Source organism: Leucopleurus acutus (genome assembly GCF_964270905.1).
Source record: "Leucopleurus acutus genome assembly, chromosome: 4".
Classification (NCBI taxonomy): Eukaryota; Metazoa; Chordata; class Mammalia; order Artiodactyla; family Delphinidae; genus Leucopleurus; species Leucopleurus acutus.
This window is the reverse complement of record NC_139146.1, coordinates 43,521,642-43,540,981: the sequence shown is the minus strand read 5'-3', so window position 1 is coordinate 43,540,981 and position 19,340 is coordinate 43,521,642. Positions and strand designations below refer to the sequence as shown.

General features: G+C 44.4%; 1 protein-coding gene across 1 annotated transcript in view; it reads left to right on the top strand.

Annotated features, from left to right (window-relative positions):
* The first annotated feature begins 510 nt into the window (after positions 1-510).
* The window catches only part of TAPT1 (transmembrane anterior posterior transformation 1), a 64,681-nt gene continuing 45,851 nt past the window's right edge, over positions 511-19,340 (top strand). The window contains exons 1-2 of the mRNA XM_082838542.1: positions 511-743; positions 13,249-13,379. Coding sequence (XP_082694668.1) covers positions 551-743; positions 13,249-13,379 — 324 coding nt within the window. The 5' untranslated portion in view covers positions 511-550. The remainder of the gene's footprint in view (positions 744-13,248; positions 13,380-19,340) is intronic.

The window sequence follows — 19,340 nt, the reverse complement described above, 5'->3', positions numbered from 1 at the left end:
CCCTCAGAGCCGCGGCCACGCGAGCTGTGCCAAGACCGGGCGGGCGGCGCCGGCGCACTCCGGGCACCGAGCCTGCAAAACGGGCCCCGGGCGAGCGGCCGGCCACCTCGCAGACAGCGGGCAGCAGGCGCAGCGGCCGCCGCCCCTGGGCGCCTCGGCCAACCCTCCGGCCGCCGCCGCCTCCGCTCTTGCCCCGCTCCCGCCGGGGCCCCGACCCGAGCCCCGGAGGCGCTCGCTCTCCCCGGACGCGCGACCCGGCTGCATGGAGCCCGCCGCTGGGTCCAAGACGGCCGAGCCCGGCACAGCGCGGGAAGCCAGCGCTCGCTACGGCGACGGCAGGAAGAAGATGGCGGCGGCCGTGACGGCTGCGGCCTCTCACGCGCAGCTGACGCTAATGGCGCGCGCCGGCCGGCGGACCGCGGATAGTGGTGGCAGCGGCGGCCCGGGCTCCACCGAGGGGCGGGGCGAGGCGGGAAGGGGGCCGGCCGGAGGCGGAGGCCGGGCGGGAGGCTGCAGGGAGGCGGTGGGGAAGGTTTGTTGTGCTCGGAACATGGCGGGCGTCGGCGACGCGACCGCCCAGAGAGAAGGCGGCGGCGGCGCCGACATCCCGGAGAGGGAAGGCCGCGGAGACGCGGAGCAGCCGGGCGGCGGCGGTCACGGGCCCCCGCCGGCGCCTCAGCACACGGAGACACTGGGCTTCTACGAGAGCGACCGCCGGCGGGAGCGGCGCCGCAGCCGCGCAGGTGAGAAGGGCGGGCGGGCGGCGCTAGGCCGCGGCGAGGGAGCGGAGGGGGGCGGGGGGCGCCGTGGGACTGCCGGCTGCGAGCTCCGGGGTCGCCGCTGCCTCCGGGGCCGCCGTGGTGTGGGCGCGCGGAGCCGCCGCAGCTCCCGAGGCTCCGCGGCCGCTGACAGCTCCTCGGGCGGGTCTGCGCGCAGCGCCGAGGCCCCGGCGGCAAACGCCCAGCCAGGTAGGTGCGTCCGAGAGAGAGGGCTGTAGCCCGGGGAGTTCGTCCCCACTCGCTTTCCTGCTGTTGAAAGGTCTTTCAAAACAAAACAGAACGCCTGGTATCCTCACGCCTCGATAACGTTGGCGAGCATCTCCCCACGTCTCAGGGAGCCCAGAACTGAGAAACGCAAGACTGATTTCATTATCTGTGTGTCAAGGTGACTTTTGTTCTGTGTTTTAAGCGAAGTTGAGTCATCGAAACCTGTTAACTTGCCCTCTAAATTTGTGTTCTTCTGCTGCAGATAACAAGGTGGTAATAATGACCGTAAAGTTCAGTCATTTTGCTCAGGACATAAATATTTAGCACTCCTGCAAATGTTACCTGTGAACTTTTCCTAAACCGAAACTTAAGCCACTTTGAAAAAAAAGAAAAAGGCTGCGTAAGATGCACTTGTGGATCCTAATTTCAATGACCGGTTTTAAGCATATTGTTACAATGTTGTTTCTTTAAGCTATAGGAATTTATTCTTATTTTTAGAGAGTTTTTAAAAGTTGCATTTGTATTCATATTGCAGTTGTGTATTAAGCTTAAAAAAGGGGAAGACTGAGATGTGTGTTTCATTGAATATAGGGTGATAACAGCATTTTAATTCTTAAATAATTCTAAGTTTTGAGCAGGAACAGACCCATAACTACATTAATTTCTTCCAACTAAAAATTTGCTTCTGGTACACAATAGGAGCTGCATTAGCCGTTATTTCCTGCAGTTCATGCAAATAAATGTTTAAGTACTAAGGCTTACTGCATCATTGATTGCACTCGGGTATTGAAGATGTGGGAGTACTTAAATGCTAACTTAAGGCTGATCAGGTAAGATCCTGATTGATTTGCTAATTATCAGAAGTAGACGTAGGTTAGACTTTGAAGAGGTCTTTATCTTTGAAAAATTAAGTACAGACTGTGCCTTGTTTTGTCTTTTTCAATGAACCACTTAGATATTCTCAACTCTAAGTTGTCAGTTAAACACTTGCTTGGGAGAGTGTTTACTTTCTAAATTGGTCAGATCTAGGTAAGACAAAGTATTAATCTCTTAGCTGTCTGTTTACTTACTTGGACTTCAAAATTAAAAGCACTCTGGTGCAAATAGAAAAAAATGTAGCCAGGTTTCACTATAATTTCTTTGAAATATTTATGAGTTTTAGGAAAGCCAACATTATAAAAGCCTTTGTTATTGTTTGCATGCACAAAAAATGAAGTTGTTAGGTGCCTTTTGATGATCATAGATGTTGGGCTTCTGGAGTAACCCTTAACACCCCTTCTGTGGCCCTGCTGGTCATGGGTCTGGATATCTGGTACTGTGGACTTCCATTGGCTTCACGCCGCCTGTGCATTCTTCATCATCATGGGTTACGGAGCGTGGTTTACTTAACATGTTTGAAGCCGGACTTTTAACCCAGAGTTGCAGGAAGTCGTTATCGGGGACACACTTCCGGCTTTAGTCTTTGGGGTAGTCATTGTTTCCCAATTCTGGACGTTATGTTGAGGAGGGATGACCGTGGCAGCTCTTGGGGATGAGGACTTAGGTGAGAATCCCAGGAGTATTTCAGCTGGAGTCACCAGCCAGCGTTGTTGTGTCTGGGCCTGCACGTGGGCCCTTTGTCCTTTCCCCCGGGTGTCTGTCTCTTCTCCGCTAGTTACACAGCTCTTGCCCTTGCCAGTGCCCACTCTCCAACTCTGATGCTGCACTGGTCAGGGCATCCTCGCTGGAGATTAGAATTCTTTCAGTCACTCTGAAATGCCCTGGGCTGCTAAGTGGCTTCTGCATTCACCCTAACCCTGCAGCATTGCTCCCTTCCACTGCTCAGCATCCTTTCCTTCCTCTCCTTTCCGGAATTTGGAAAACTCTTACCTAGGGGCTGCCCTGGGCCAGAGGGCCTTTGAGTGGCACCACCTAGTGTCATGTGAGAAATATTTCTTCCCGAATCAAATGTCTTCCAAGCCTAGGTGCTTGCACTTAAGGTGTTACATGTCCATTTTTTATATTCTGGTGCTGCCTCTGATACTCTAGTCTTCCCTCCGTCCCCTGCCAATTCAGGGCAACCTTTGTCTTTACTTTTTTTTTTTTTTTTTTTTGCTACGCGGGCCTCTCACTGCTGTGACCTCTCCCGCTGCGGAGCACAGGCTCCAGACGCGCAGGCTCAGCGGCCATGGCTCTCGGGCACAGCTGCTCCACGGCATGTGGGATCTTCCCGCACCAGGGCACGAACCCGTATCCCCTGCATCGGCAGGCAGACTCTCAACCACTGCGCCACCAGGGAAGCCCTGTCTTTCCTTTTGAAAGTCATAATTTTAGTGTCTTGTTGGCGTGAACCGTCAGTTAGTTCCAAAGTCCCCGTTATCATTTCTCCCAAGGAATTTAGGACTCTTATAAATTAGACGTTTGTTGGCCTGCCCTAACCATCTACGGTCCCGTAAATGAATATACAGATTAGGTGATTATCCAAACCCTCTGAATCCAAGTAAAATAATTCAAAACGTAATGTTTGAGGTTCCTGTTTTTATTTTATACCTGTCTGTGTTCATTGATAGTTTTTTTTTATGTTGGGGGTAGGAGTTTATTAATTAATTAATTTATTTTTGCTGTGTTGGTCTTCGTTTCTGTGCGAGGGCTTTCTCTAGTTGTGGCAAGCGAGGGCCATTCTTCATCGCGGTGCGCGGGCCTCTCACTGTCGCGGCCTCTCTTATTGCGGAGCACAGGCTCAGTAGTTGTGGCTCACGGGCCTAGTTGCTCCGTGGCATGTGGGATCCTCCCAGACCAGGGCTCGAACCCGTGTCCCCTGCATTAGCAGGCAGATTCTCAACCACTGCGCCACCAGGGAAGCCTGTTTATAGGTTTGTAGAATATTTATGTATATTAGTTTGTATATATACAGCCACATCAAGGGTAAGCTTTCTTTTTGTTTGTCTTTTCAAACTCTTCTAATCACTTTGTTCACTGAACTCCCTCTGACTTATATGTAGCCTGGCAATGGGCTGAGACTTTTCTCAGGTTCTAGTACTTAAACCTTAACATAGATAGGAATGGATATCCCACTCGTCATTCCTGGTTTCATTCTCTCACTCATAATGGTCACTGTGTATTCCACCGTAGCCTTATGTGGTCACCTGTCTTGAACTCTGGGTATAGTAGTCATCAAGAACCGCAGATTCATCTCTTCTGTCTTCTTTTTTTCCTCTTCTTAAAAATATGACCAACTTCTATTGTCCTTTTTGATATAAGACCAGATAATAAGTACATATGACTGGGACTTCCCTGGTGGTCCAGTGATTAGGACTCCATGCTTTTGCTTTCTCTGTTCAGGTTTGATCCCTGGTCAGGGAACTAAGATCCTGTAAGCTGCATGGCACGGCCAAAAAAAAAAAAAAAAAAAGTACATATTACTATGTTTCCATGCTTGTGCCCCACTTCACAGGTCTGCAGAAGTTCTAAGTGGGAGAATTTCTGTATAGCCATATTCCCATTTAGGAATCTAGGCCCAGCAAGTCAACTTTTGACTAAGAATTAGGCAATCTGTGCTTGGCTTGGTTCAATTGTTCAATTGCTTTGTAGACTCTATGCTTGCCTAATCCATTTGGCTCTGTTTCATAACTCCACTACTAAATAGTTTAGTATCTGAAGTATCTAAGTTGGCTCTAGTGACTGGAGACTTAACAGTAGAAGACTCGTTGTAAAATAAATACAACACCTACTGGTGAGGATGAAACAATACCTATATAATGCAGGTATTGGAGTATGCATAGGGATAGGTATTGCTTGTAAAACAAAAGAACTTGAAGTAAGGTATGGGTGAACAGTATGGTTTTTGACTGTAGCAGTGCCATAGGCCCATTTTGTTCCTTTTTAGGTGGTGACTCGTCACTCTGGAGCTTAAACTTGTTATCCATCCCTTGGGCTTCTCTTCTCTTTCTTTACATTTTAAACTTCTTGCTTTACCTCCATAAGAGAATGAACAGAGGCAGGAAGAAAGACTAAAACTCAGAAAAGCCAACTGATCTCCTTTTTAGCAGCTCCCACAAAAGATTTTGAGTGGGACAAGGGTTTTAACTGTTCGTATTCACTATGTCCCACTGTGTATTTGAAAATTTAACATTTTGAATATTAAAATACATTCTCATTTAACCAGTCCTGATCCTCTATAGTATGTTACATAGTTATCCTTATGGCCCCAAACTTATCCTGATGGATGATTAAAGGCTGTGATTCTGAAAATTATGCTCTAGAGTAAATCAGTTTCTCATTTACAAAGGAAAGTAAGAATAATTGTAAAACTGCCTGAGAAATTACTTGGAGTGAACACAGCCCTGTTGCAGATAAAGTAAAATTAGCTTCTTCTCTTCTGACAGATGATTGCTCTCCTTTGAAAATTCTCACTTGCTTTACTTAACAAGTACTTGTAAACTGAACAAGCAATGAAAAGTTATTTATTTTGATCTTTGACTGGTTCAATATTCTTGACCTTTTTAAGATGTTTACCTTCCACCTAGTTTACCCTCCAAAATTCAGTGCTAGCAGCTCATTTGCAGCCCACTTTGGGGATGCTTGCATAAAAGAGAAAGAGGTCTTTGGAAAGACTGTATCATTGACTGTCAAGTTAATGATATTTTGTTCCCATTTTTAGTCCCTTACTTTGTAACCTTATGACCTTGGAAAAAGTCACTTCTCTTTTTGTATCTGTTTTCCATCTATAAATTTATGAATATTCTACCTATTCTTTACTTCCCTAAATGAGATTATTTATAAACAGTTTGAGGACCTTAAAAGTTCGACTGGAACCTTTACTGTATTTGACTTAGGAAAGCAGAATTGCTGTCATTGATTCCTAGTTGGCCTTGTACAAGGGTGTGCCTTTGTATTTGTGTAATAAACTTGTAACTAATATTTTAGTGTAACTTTAGTAAAGCCTATTAAATTTTTGCATTATTTAAGACTGTGGAGATTTGCATGTTTCATAGTATTTTCCTAGCAGTTAACCAACATTACTTTACAGTTTTTTTGATGGTCAATGGTATTTTAAGAAAGATATATTTAGACATATTACTGAACATGTAAATATATTTATGATTACTCATTACTTCAAATTAATACTTTTTTATACTGAGTTTTTATTTCTAAAACAAGCTCTCTCAGAAGATAATTAAACAATATTTCTTCTTTTAGGGATGAGGAAGAAACCATTTATACTGTACTTTTCTCAATTTAAGATACTGGATCACAAGGCAATTCTGTGGTAGATGAATATTGTTTAAAAATAATCTGGAAGAATTGATCCAGGTTTATGATTGGTATTATTTTCCTAGTGTTAAATATTCATAATTGGCAAGACTAACTTATTCAAATGTAGAAGCTCGTTTCTATTATAATTGTTGATAAATAGTAAAATACTTCTATTTTTAAAAGACTTTTACTGAATATTTCTTCTTGGTGAGATCTGGATAAATGAACCAAAATTGGTTGACATCTGAAGAGTTCAAACGGTATTCAGAAAATAAACAATTGGATTATTTTATTTTGGAAAATAATTTGCACTTAAACTATAAAGAAAGATGTTTGGCATAACAAATGAAAGTGACTCTTGCTAAGAAGGAATGAAATATCACCATGGTATGGAAAAAGTTACGGTTCAGTTAGCTAGCAGAATTCTTGAAGAGTGGCACCCACAGGTCAAAGAACAGTAGTAGCCTTCCTAAATCATTAGCCAGGCACTCTACCCAGTATCACGGGACAAGTGAATTCAGGTAAGTCTGTAGAATGCTAGAGAACAGCGTTTAAAACAACGGCAGCAACAAACAAAAGCACTGAAACACAGCTATACTTTGGAACAGAAGATTGAGTAGCATCCTGCAGACAATATCCATGGCCAGGAAAAGATTGGAGGTGGGGAGACGAGACAGAGCGGCAAGACTACCCTATGCCTTAGGAGCTCAGGCCACCGGGCAACAGAATCTTGTTCTTCAGCGTGAATCAGACGGCTCCTTCTGACAGGTTGAAGCCAGATCAGGGCTAGGTCATCTTCTCTAGTACGATTGTGAGATATATGGGTGATAATTATGGTCCAGGGGAGAGAGCACGCTGGACTTGGAGTTCAGAGATCCAGGTTCTATTCCCAACTTGCCCCTTAGCTTTTCAGTGACTTTGGACAAGTCTCCTAACCTCTGTGAGCCTCAGATTCTTCATTTGCAAAATGTGAATGCTGTTAACTGTTCTTTAGCTCTCAGAATTGTGAGAATTTCATGAAGTAGTGTGAGCAGGACCTTTGTAAACTACCCCAGGCCATCTAGCGGGAGGATCCTAATCCCTTAAGTAGGGCCAGTTCTCCAGGAGTGGGGGAGGAGGAGGAGGAGGTAAGAAAGCTTTCAAAATATTTCACCCCATGAAGCTTTTTTTGTTGTTGTTAGTATTGCTTTAATGTTTCTTTTAGAACCATTCCCCAGCCATTAGTATGGTGTTAACTGTAGGCAAACACTGCCCTTACACTCAGAACTCACTGCTGGCCAGACATGAAGAAGATCTGGGTACATGGTGCTTGCTTTCAGAAAGCTCATAGGCTGGTAAGGGAGCTGATTAGTAAACAGTGTAACTTCATAGAAGTAAACCCAGAATGCTACAGGAGCACAGAGATGGGGGGTGGGGGGAGACCCAGTTTTCCAGAACACAATGGCCTGTTTACAAAAGCACTTGAGACAGTGATAGAATAATCTGGTGCCAAAAAGCACACACTTTAGGATAGACTGCTTGATTTGAATGCTGGCTCTACCATTTGGCTTGCTCTGTGACCTTGGAGACCTCCTTAACTTCTCTGTGCCTTGGTTTCATCATCTATAAATTGGGCATAATTATAAAAACTGTCTCATAGTTATGAGAGGTGTCTGCTCAAAACATGTTTTATCATTTGATTTTTAAGTGTTTACTTTTAAATTTTCTATGGAAAATCAAAATTGGTGTTTATAACTAAAATTCTTGCATTTCTAGAGGTAAAATCCTGACACGACACTTTTTCATATTTACTATATAGTTAAAACACTTTCATAGGTTTATATTTTATAACTTGTTTAAGGAAAATTAGTTACTTAAGTTATATAGTTTGTTAAAGATGCTTATTTGATGTGTTACCTTTTATCCATGGAAACAGGATTGCAGAAATAGCAATAAACATTAGGAACCACCAAACTAGAATTGGTTAGTACTATAGATCATGTGAAATTACTAGTCAGTAGTTCAAGCATTGTGTCATGCTTTGCAGTTTTCATAGCCTTTCATTCAAGTCCTCTCTCAGTCCCTCGAACATCCTTTGTGGATGGCAAGCAGGTAACAGGTGTTGTAAAACTGCTCCAAGCCTTGGTTTCCTCTTCTGTAAAATTGAGATCTATGAGTGGAGCGGGGTCACGGCACTAATGAGTGACAGAACTGGTGCCAGAACTTCCTTCTTCTAATTACTAATCCTGTGCTCTCTTTGTGCATCATAACAAAACCCTTATTATGGTGGAAGCTCGGTCATCTTGTGGGCACCAGGGAAGGCACCATTATGGAGGATAATTTTCTAAGTAAACAAGGGTACAGTGTTGGGCTGCACCCTGCAGGCCTACAAGCCCTGTGCTTGCCCAGCTTCAAGACTGAAGAAAGAGCCTGGACTCAGCAACAGAGACATCAGTAGTTTAATGGATGGGGGATCTTACACACGTGAAGCAAGATCCTGGAGTGACATCCCACAATGTGTGGCTGACAGCGGGCAGGACATGGTGGCAGTCTTCGATCTCAGGGAGAGTGGGAGATTACCAGTTATAGGGCAATTGACCTCAGGTAGGCTCATTAGTTACCAGGGAAATCAGTAGGGGGCACACCCCTCACTACCCCTTTGATAAGAACAGTCACTAGCTGGGGCCTGAGGCAAGTATATAGGAAGATCACTCATGTGCCTAAGATGTAGGTGAAGCAGGCACTGGCTGGGCAGGGGAAGTACAGAGAGCAAGAGAACAGCCACCTTTAGTGGCCTCACCATACATGCAGCTGTCTCAACCTTTTAATTTAATTTGAGTTTTTTTTAAAAATTATTTATTTATTTATGCCTGCGTTGGGCCCTTGGTGCTGCACCCGGGTTTCCTCTAATTGCGGCGAGCGAGGGCTACTCTTCGTTGCGGTTTGCGGGCTTCTCATTGCGGTGGCTTCTCTTGTTGCGGAGCATGGGCTCTAGGCGCGAGGGCTTAAGTAGTTGCGGCACGTGAGCTCAGTAGTTGTGGCGCACGGGCTTAGTTGCTCCGCGGCATGTGGGATCTTCCCGGACCAGGGCTTGAACCCTTGTCCCCTGCATTGGCAGGCAGATTCTTAACCACTGAGCCACCAGGGAAGCCCTTAATTTGCTTTTTAAAATTTAAAATTGTACGGTAACCTGTTTATCTCCTTCACACACTGTGATACTAGTGCGCTCCCCAACTTCCTGCACTTACAGGGGACGATGCACCCAGCCACTCACCAGCTGTGACTGCATTGCGGTGCCCTGTCCTCCTAGGGGTGGAGGGACAGGTACCTGTTGGGGGACCTTTTCCATCATTTGGATGCATACGGACTGGAGGCTCCTTAGCTCCGGCGACTGCTCAGTCCAGTGAGACACCAGGAGCTTTGCGTTCTTGCCCTGCTAAGAACACCCCAGTCTCAGAACACACCTGCCTCAGTCACGAGCTCTCTTCCCAAGAATCTGCTACTCTCTGCTTTTGCCACTTCTAATTTCTGATTCTGTTTTTCTCTCTGCCACACCCTCCATTGTGATTTCCCTTCCTCTTCTCTGACCACACATTCTTTCAGCGAGCATTGGTTGAGCACCTCTTACATGCTGTACCCCGAGGATGCAAAGGTAGAGGAGAATACCAGACAAGAAAACGCATGTACCGTGGCTCCGGGAAGCATGGAGCTGAGTTGGGGGAGGACTTGTTCTGCCTGGGGAACCTGGGAAATCTTCACGGGGCAGGTGACTCTGCACGTGTTCACCTGTGGAGGCTGGAAGGGAGTTCTCAGGCCAGTGAACAGTGTGATCCAACTGACACATTTGCCAGCAGTGAGAAGTGATGTAACTAGAAAATCATAACCTTGAGGTTCAGGGAGGCAGTTGTGCGGCACTGCTGGAAAGATAGCCAGGGGCCAAGGCTGCAAGGCTCTGGTGTTGCCACTGCTGAGGTGTTGACCTCACCTGGAGGTCCCACGAGCCCCAGAGGGTTTCCATGGCTGGCCTGCGTGCACACGGACAGGTGCCAGGCCAGGTGGGACCGAGGGGACAAAGGATCGGAAGGAGGGCTCCGGTCAGGAGTCCTCTGCAGTAACCTGGAGAGAGAGGACGAGGACCAAATGCAGGCTGAGCCCGGAAAGAAGAGGGCACAGTTAATAAACATTTCGAGAAAGAGTCATTAGGGCTTGGGGAGAGGAGGGAGGGGATGGTCAGAATTGGCCCCAAGCCGCCAGCATAGAACCCTCTGTATCACTGGTGAGCCCTGAGCTAACAGCAGGGCTGCAGGAGGTCGGGGTGGGGGGGGGGATTAGTGGAGAAGAGGTGGTGTTTGGATTTGCTGGTTTAAAGGTGCCTTTGGGATTTCCAGGTGGCAGTTGGAAATATTGGTTCAGGCTCAGGAGTCAGAGCTGAAGGTATGGTGACTTAAGGATTTAGATGATGGTTTTGACCTTAGACGGCCCAAATAGAGTATGTGTAGGAAAAAAAAGACAAGAAAAAGAGAAGGTGGCTGATGACACATCAGAGAATATGGCCTTAAAGGATGGCTGGCATTTTACTGTAACCGTACTTTGTTCGGATATAGTGAATAGAGCACCGAACCGACCAGCAAATGCTTAAGGGTCCGGTGGGGGAGGAGGCACCCCTGCAGAGACTTAGGTTAGCAGAGGTGATTCCGAGAGCAGAGCGCCACTGATGGGGGTGGCAGGCAGGAACGTGAAGCTGGGGGCAGATGCCGCTCAGCAGTTATGGTGAAGTGACCTTTGGGGCTCATGACTCAGCTCGCTGGCGCCAGTGAAACTTTGTGTAAGTGCAGTTTCTTCCGCTCTCTGAATGTCCTGTTGCTTCCCAGTTTTCACAGGAAAGAACTGATATTTTAGATATTAGCTAATTAAAACATCCCTTTCTTTCTAATTGGAAAACTGAACTGTGTGCACGTATAACTGATCTTTCTTTTCTGTTTTAGCTGTTTTGCTTGCAGCTCAAAAGACTCTTTTTCTCTCCTTCAGACGGTAGATCTTGTCCTGGACCTAGCCAGCCAACAGCATATTAGAAAGTTCCTAGCCAGAAATTTTACTCTACACAGATTTGGTTATACTAAGGCCTTTTTTTTTCTTTTCATTTATTTATTTTATTTTAATTATTTATTTTTGGCTGCGTTGGGCCTTCGTTGCTGTGCGTGGGCTTTCTCTAGTTGCAGCGAGCAGGGGCTACTCTTCTTAGCGGTGATCAGGCTTCTCATTGCGGTGGCTTCTCGCGGAGCACGGGCTCTAGGTGTGTGGGCTTCAGCAGTTGCAGCTCGCGGGCTCAGTAGCTGTGGCTCACGGGCTGTAGAGCTCAGGCTCAGTAGTTGTGGTGCATGGGCTTAGTTGCTCCACAGCATGTGGGATCTTCCCAGACCAGGGCTCGAACCTGTGCCCTCTGCACTGGCAGGCAGATTCTTAACCACTACGCCTCCAGGGAAGTCCCTATACTAAGGCCTTTTAGTCTGAACATCTATTAATATATGCAGTGAAGTTTACATCTTGTGCACGTGGCTTCAACCACAAATGTACTGAGAGTACCATGCTCGTGGTGCACTGGATGATTTGGCCTGCCCCTGCGCTGGGCTGCAGTAGGTGGAAGTCCGGTTTTCTCTCCATCTGTTTCAGTCTCCTGTTTCAGACAGCTTTCATGGTATCACTGACTCTCCAAATGGATTATGAATCTTGTATTTTAAAAAAATGTGTGTAATTTTTTGGGGGAAGCTGTAACTTCTATACATAAGCAAGCCACTTCACCTGACGCTCAAAGAACTAGCGGTCTGTCCCAGTGTTGGAGGAAGTAAGCTGTTTTTAGGCCCACTGGGAGATAATAAGTCCACTTCTGAGTCTTCCTAAGGGCTTTTCAAGGGTACTTTGGACTATACACTGTTCCCCATCCCTGCAGCCTTTAAATCCTAGCATCACATAAGACGTAACTATGAGGGTCGATCACTCGTAAATGAAATCAACCTCCCCTCTTTGTCATTTTTTGGAGGGAACACCAATACTGTATTTGGTAAAAGGACTACGAGGCCAGCTCAGAGCAAAGAGGACAATTTGAAACCTTTGGTGTTCTGAGTTCTGGAAGAGAGGATGGCCTCCTAGAGAGTAGAAGTAGGGATGTCTGTGAAGTTGGGGACTGAGAGGTCACCGAGGTGCTGGGCTGTCAGAGAAGTGTCACCCAGTGGGAAGATTGGGATCAGGCATTAACACCCTTACTTCTCATCTCAAGTCCTCCAGGTACAGCCAAATGGAAAGCATTCCACCTCCTTTGGCCTTTCTTTCCTCAGCTGAGATGAGATGACTGTGGGTGAATTTGCCTCAGAGGAACCGAGGAAACAGGTGGACAAATCCAAGGAAAGGGAGGTCTTTCAGATCGGGTTGAGGTTCTGTTTTGTATGACTTATTATAATTACCATCATGTTGGGAAGCCTTCACCTGGGGAAGTGGCATTATTTAGATACTTGCAGGATCTCTGAGGCTGAACAAGGAAGAATTTGCACCAGTGTCTGTGTACTTCACCCAGGATAGTTCTTGGGCTGAAGCAATGCCTGTTAGGTGACTTGGCTCCCTTTTGAGTGTGTGTGTGTGTGTGTGTGTGTGTGTGTGTGTGTGTGTGTGTGTTTATGTGTTTATCTCCATTTTGTATGTACTTGGTATCTACTCTTTTTACCTGCCTTCATCTCTCCATCAGTCCAGGTCCTATATCACCTGTAAGACCCAGGACTAGACTCTCACAGAACACTTTTCTAACTATTCTGGCTCATAGTAATCGTCCCTTTTATATTCCTGTGACTTTTTCAGTTTATATCACACAGAACAGCAATTTTCTCAACAGTCTTTTCCGGTGGTTTGTGTGCAGTTCAGTTCTGGGCACAGAAATGTAGATTACTTTGTTTTATTCTCTTGTTGTTTTGCATATACATTACCTGTAGCACCAGCTAGCATGGAAGTTCCTTGATAAATACTGTTCTTTTTGTTTTGTCATTTTTCTTTTTTCCTGTAGAGCTTTCATTGTTGAGGTTCCTCAGTGCTGAACTAACCAGAGGGTACTTCCTTGAACATAATGAGGCCAAGTATACAGAAAGAAGAGAAAGAGTGTACACTTGTATGCGAATACCAAGAGAATTGGAAAAGGTACTTTTTTTTTTTTAACTCGTCGTTTTGAAAATGATGTCAATATGTTAATTCTATTAAAAAAATTGTGAACAGCTTGAGTTGCGTTTTTAAAATATTGGAAATAACGTGATCATAAATAATTAAATATATTGGGGGAGTAGGAATTCCCATTCAGGAAGAGTCTTAAAAAGTGTATTTTTAGTGTAAGATCCAGTGATTTTTAACTTTGCAACTTATTAAACTTACCATATTCCCATTTGTGTCCCACCCAAATAACTTTTTCAAGGAATTGCTCTCTACTTATTCCTTTAGTTCTCTTCAGTTTTGTTTTACTAGAAGCAGTTTTTTTCCCATTCAGAGTAATATAAATTATTTAATTGCACCCTTTTTTTTAAGGTTTCAGTTTCCAGAAAGCCCTCATTTTTAAAAACAGTTTCTTCAAAGAAAAAAGACAATTTGTTTCACCTTCATCACAGAAAACATCTCAGCATAGGATGAACATAGTAATAGCAGCACTAAATCTTTGCACATAGGGCGCTCCCTTGATTGTGTCCCAGGCCATCAAGACCAGTCAGATACGAAATCAAGGCCGCTCTGTCTGCATTGATAGAGTTGACCAGTCTGAGCAAGAAGGAAAGAATTAAATAATTCAGCTTTAGCTATACTGAAACACGTTTTCATACTTTTATAGTAACATAAAATTTGTAATGTTCCAGTCACTTCTCTAGGATCATACTTTACTATTGGAGTTGGTATTGGAAGAGATTGGTTGGTTTGGAGTTGGTTTGCTTTCTCAGTGTATTATAATAACAAGAGGTGTGGTACAGTGAAAAGGAAGGATGCCCGGTTGCTTTCAGTAGGTTCTTAGTGGCGCATCATGTGCTGAAGCTTTGGAAAGTTCTGTATTAGGGTGAGATTTAGAGAGCTAGGGAGCCAGCAGACATTTGAGACAATGAAACAGCTTGTTGCCTTTGGTCAGGATCATTAAACATGCGTAGCTATTATTGTGTTGCTGCTTTTCTGGGGAGTTCTAGGGTTCTGTGGAGGAGCGGAGGGCTGGAGGTGAGGAAGGAGGTGGAGGCCTGGGGGGCACCCTCGACAGCACTCCTCCCCAGGTGCAGCATCAACCTTATTTTGTGTATTGGAGTTGCTTTAAGATTTTGTCCTGGAGGGACCTAGGGGGTGATGTTTCTTTTGCTTGAGAAAAAAAAAAAATTTTTTTTAAGGTAAGTCTTGTGTCTTTCTTAAAACACTTTAACCTGCTTTTCAAAGCTCACTATTTTCTACCAATGATAAGCCATGGCTGGAAATGTGAGGACACTGCTGGAGGCGTGGACCTCTGCGGCCTGGACTCTTGTCGGAGACGGTGCCGGCCTCGTCCGCCCACCTGTCTGAGCTGCTCTGGACTCCCATTTTGCTCTGGGAGAGCACAGAGGGATTTGCCTGCAGTCACAGGCAGACTTTATGGACACGCCCGGGAAGCTGGTTCGACACGGAGAGGTGTCCATCTGACCCGTTCTATCATCCCACCTGTGGCAGAAATAGTGCGTGATGGCAGCATCCTCTCGTAATTCTGTCACCTCATCAGAGGCAGGTTCAATACACCCATCGTTCTCTCTTTATTAGCAACATTGAAATCACAAACAGGTTTCTGGGTAGATTTCTCACAGAAACTTGTAAGCGTTTCATGTTTGTTATTGTATTAAATTGTCTTCTGGGGGAAATCCCTGCAGGTCTTTCTGGGACTGCAGTATAAACCATTGTTTTTCAAACTGTGGTCCGTTACAGGACCACTGATAGGTGGAGTAACCCATACGGTTACTAATCAGTTAGGATTTATTTTTTTTAATTAAAGAATAGAAAAAGTATCAGATTGCATTCATTGCCTGTGCTAAGGGTAAGTATTTTTTCTTAAAACTTAGGGCTCACTTCTATGTGTATAAAACGTATTAACATCAGAAAAGTTGAATGGGCACTGCTCATGCACAGTTGTAATTATTCTAATCCTGTTTCCCATGAGAGAGGCTTTTAGCTTTAGGCCTATTTAGGAAATTTTCATTTAGTCTCTTAGAACAACACTTGAGCAATTTTACTGCTTAAAATGTACGAAAGAATGTCTTCTTTTTCAGTTTAGAGCAATTTCTTCTTCTAAGACTAAGTGAAACACAGAGGAAAGTTAGATTTCAGTTTAATTCAGGCTTAAATGTCTCTCAAAACAGCATGAATTCACTCTGCTCTCTCTAAGGCCTTTATTTGATATGTGGGGATCCCACTTCAGACTTTTATTGTGAGAGGTGAGAGGCTATCTAGATATTCACACTAATCTAATTTATTTTTTATTGGTTTCCTTTGTGTTTGTCTATTCTAATATGTAATACCTTATTCGTTTTTTTATTGTTCTTGTTTTTTTGGGTAAATGCTAATATATTTTTACCTAACCTTTGCAGGAAGAGAAAGTTGATAATTAAAGAGCACTTTGCGTCTACAGGGATTGCAAATACTATAAAGCATGTAATTACTGCATATTATACTTTAAAGTCAAGAGAAAGGTCAGCTTAGTATCTCTTACCGAACCTGTTTAGTGATTGTAAAAAAAAAAAAAAAAACCCATGTTTTTTGTGTCAGTGGATAAACACATTATACTTGACATTTAATAAAGGTGAATTGCTTACATATTTAAAATAGTATTTCCAATTATTAGCACTGTTTTACATTTGAACTTTTCAATCTTAGGTAAGCGTATGAAATTTTGGAGCATTTTGTTGGCTTTGGGGCAACATTTCCTCTTTTCCTCCACAATCCCTTTTCCCCTGTGCCCACACACACCCCTTGGGTTCTTGTCCTAGATCTGCTGCTAACTGCTTACGTGGTCCACTTTGGGGGCTGTGTTTTTCTCTTCCATTACAAGGAGGAGGCTGAACTGTACTTTCTATGCATCCTGAACTGAGAGCCAGGATAGCAACGTGGGTTAAGGGCATGAACTCTAAAGTCAGTCTGCCTGGACTTGAATCTTGGCTCCACAGTTTATTAACTGTGGGGCCTTGGTTAATTTACTTCTGTCCGTGTGCCTCGGTTTTCTCATCTGTGTGTTAATTATGTGGTAAGCCTTCTGTAAGTGTTTTAAAATCTTTCAAGCCTCTCTTCAGCAAATTGGGAATGCCTTGCCCTGGGAGAACAAGAAAAATTTTGAAAGGTTTCTTGTCCCCAGGTTGCATTCCAGTGGAAGTCTCATTTGCAATAGGGGTAGCTGTCATCTTGGGCTGAGTACAGCAGGAAGTGATTGGGAAAGGACTGATTTTCAAGGTTCTCCTGTGTCCCTCTTTCATCTCCTGCTATACTTTCATCTTCCTTCTTTGCTAGCTAATAAACGACTTTTCTAACCCTGCAAGGGCCATGATTTTCTGACTCTCAGCCCTGTTGGATTGCTGACGTCCTGCAGAAAGAGCCTTTAGGGAAAACTGTTTTCTTCCCTCTTTTTAGCCAGACTGTCTTAGGGTAAAGCTTATCTCTTTCATGAGGATTTAGCTAATGGCCATAGAGATAACATACCTTACACCCTGACATTTTCTGCTGAGCCCTCAAGTCTGACCTCAGCAGGCACAGGGCTGGAGCTGACAGTTAGGATAGACAGTGGTTGCTTTAATCAGGTGCTGGTGGAACCAGGGCAGGGGATCACCAGTTTCCCAGAGAGGAAATTCCTGGTGAGTGATTTTCACTGCTTCTTACCCCACTTGGCTTGGCCAGTTACATCCCATCTCTGGCATCCATTTCTGTGTTACTAATAAAACGAATAGCATTTATCACATAAGGATTAGATGCTTAGCACTGTCCTGAGCACCTGAAATGAAATAGCATTAAATCGCATCAGCAGCCTCCTGAGGTATAAGTACCATGAACGTTCCGTGTCCTCTTCCTGCCACACTCTGCCGTCCCACGTAGACGCCCAGACAGATCTCACCTTCAACCCATGTTTTGGTTGAAGCATGTGCTAGTGTGTGTTCTGCATTTTGACCCCATAGGAACAGTTTACTCCACACCATGTACAAAATCATCCCTTGTCCAAGGGCTAGTTTTGTCATCTGAGTGAATCCAAAACTGCAGGAAGTAGTGAAGAAATGCTCAGCATAGTATTGGATTGGCCAAAAAGTTTGTTCGGGTTTTTCCGTAAGGTGTTACACGTTTTCTTAACATCTTAACAGAAAAACTGGAACGAACTTTTTGGCCAACCCCATATTTTCTAAAATTCCCTAATGTATTTAAATACTAATTTAGAGAGATACAGCTCACTCAAGCATTTATTTATTAATTTCCTCTGTCTTTGTTTTGAGTGCTCACTGTGTTCCAGGCACTTTCACAGTGTGGGAGTAGAGAGATAAACATAAGATTCGTGAAGGTAATGGCAAGGTGGTGAGGAGAAAGGTCACTTCTGTACATTTTACAGCCTGTGTGGCGGGGACAGGAGTGGTTGTACTAGGGAGATCCAGAGGTGGGAAATTGTTAGGAACACACAAGAAAGGACAGGTACACTGGAAGGTTGGGCTGGATCCAGGTTACTTTGAATGGTTAGGCTAAGGAGTTTAGACTAGCTTTGGGAGGAAATTAAAATTTATTTCTCAAGAATACTTTTAGCTGTATAGGTAACAGAATACCTAATGGTGACTTAAAAAGGTTTTTGAAAAAAAATTTTTTTTTTTTTGCAATACGCGGGCCTCTCCCGCTGCGGAGCACAGGCTCAGCAGCCATGGCTCACGGGCCCAGCCGCTCCACGGCATGTGGGATCTTCCCGGACCAGGGCATGAACCCGCGTCCCCTGCATCGGCAGGTGGACTCTCAACCACTGCACCACCAGGGAAGCCCTGAAAAAATTTTTAACAAGTGAAGAGGAAGAAGATCTTAATTGTTCCAGTGGATTAATGAGGCCAGCATGGACTCAAGTCCTTTTTATCTTTCTGTTTCACCATCACTGACAAATTGGCTCTCAGTCCCTCTTTTAATAGAAAGATGACAGCTGCAACCTTGGGCATTACATCTGCATTATAATCAGAAACAAGAGGAGATGGACAGTGCCACCTTTTCCACTGTCCCTTTTATAAAGAATTTAAAGCTTTCCCAGAGGTGCCCCAGCATGCTTCCTTCCTCTATGTCTTATTAGCCACTGAGTCACACAGCCATCCCTGCTGCACAGGAGACTAGGCCAGTGAATATCATGCTTTTCCAACAAAGGGAGAAACAGATTGAGAATGATAATCGGGTTATCCACCCCTCAGAGCTCTGCTTCTGAAACAGCAATGTGCAACATGGATTAGAAATAAGCAGGGAGAGCTTACGATCCCTCCATAAGTACGCTCTTTCTTCAGATTAAAATCAATTGATTAGGGCTTCCCTGGTGGCGCAGTCGTTGAGAGTCCACCTGCCAATGCAGGGGACACGGGTTCATGCCCCGGTCCGGGAAGATCCCACATGCCGCAGAGCGGCTGGGCCTGTGAGCCATGGCCGCTGAGCCTGCGCGTCCGGAGCCTGTGCTCCGCAACGGGAGAGGCCACAGCAGTGAGAGGCCCGCGTACCGCAAAAAAAAAAAAAAAAAAAAAAAAAGCAATTGATTAATTTTACCTCTTAAGAAATTTATTCCTCGTGTTAAATACATGTCATATGTGGGATGTGATTATTATGAAGCCTTTTATCAAAATTTTCTGTAGTTACATATGTTTATGTAACCTTGCCTGTATCATAAGAGGTAGAACTAAAATGAAAATATATTTTTACTTTACCTTATAATTCTGTGCTTTTTGACAATCTTTTATTTCATCATTACCATGCTTTGTATGTTATAGTTATTTAATATATTTTTTTAGAAAATTGAATCCAACTGCTTAGTCTTAAATAGAACTACTTAAGTTCATCAGGTTGAAGATATAAGTATACAGTAGGTATAGAATATTGTGTTTGGGGCATAGACTTTGTTATTATTGGAAGGGAGAG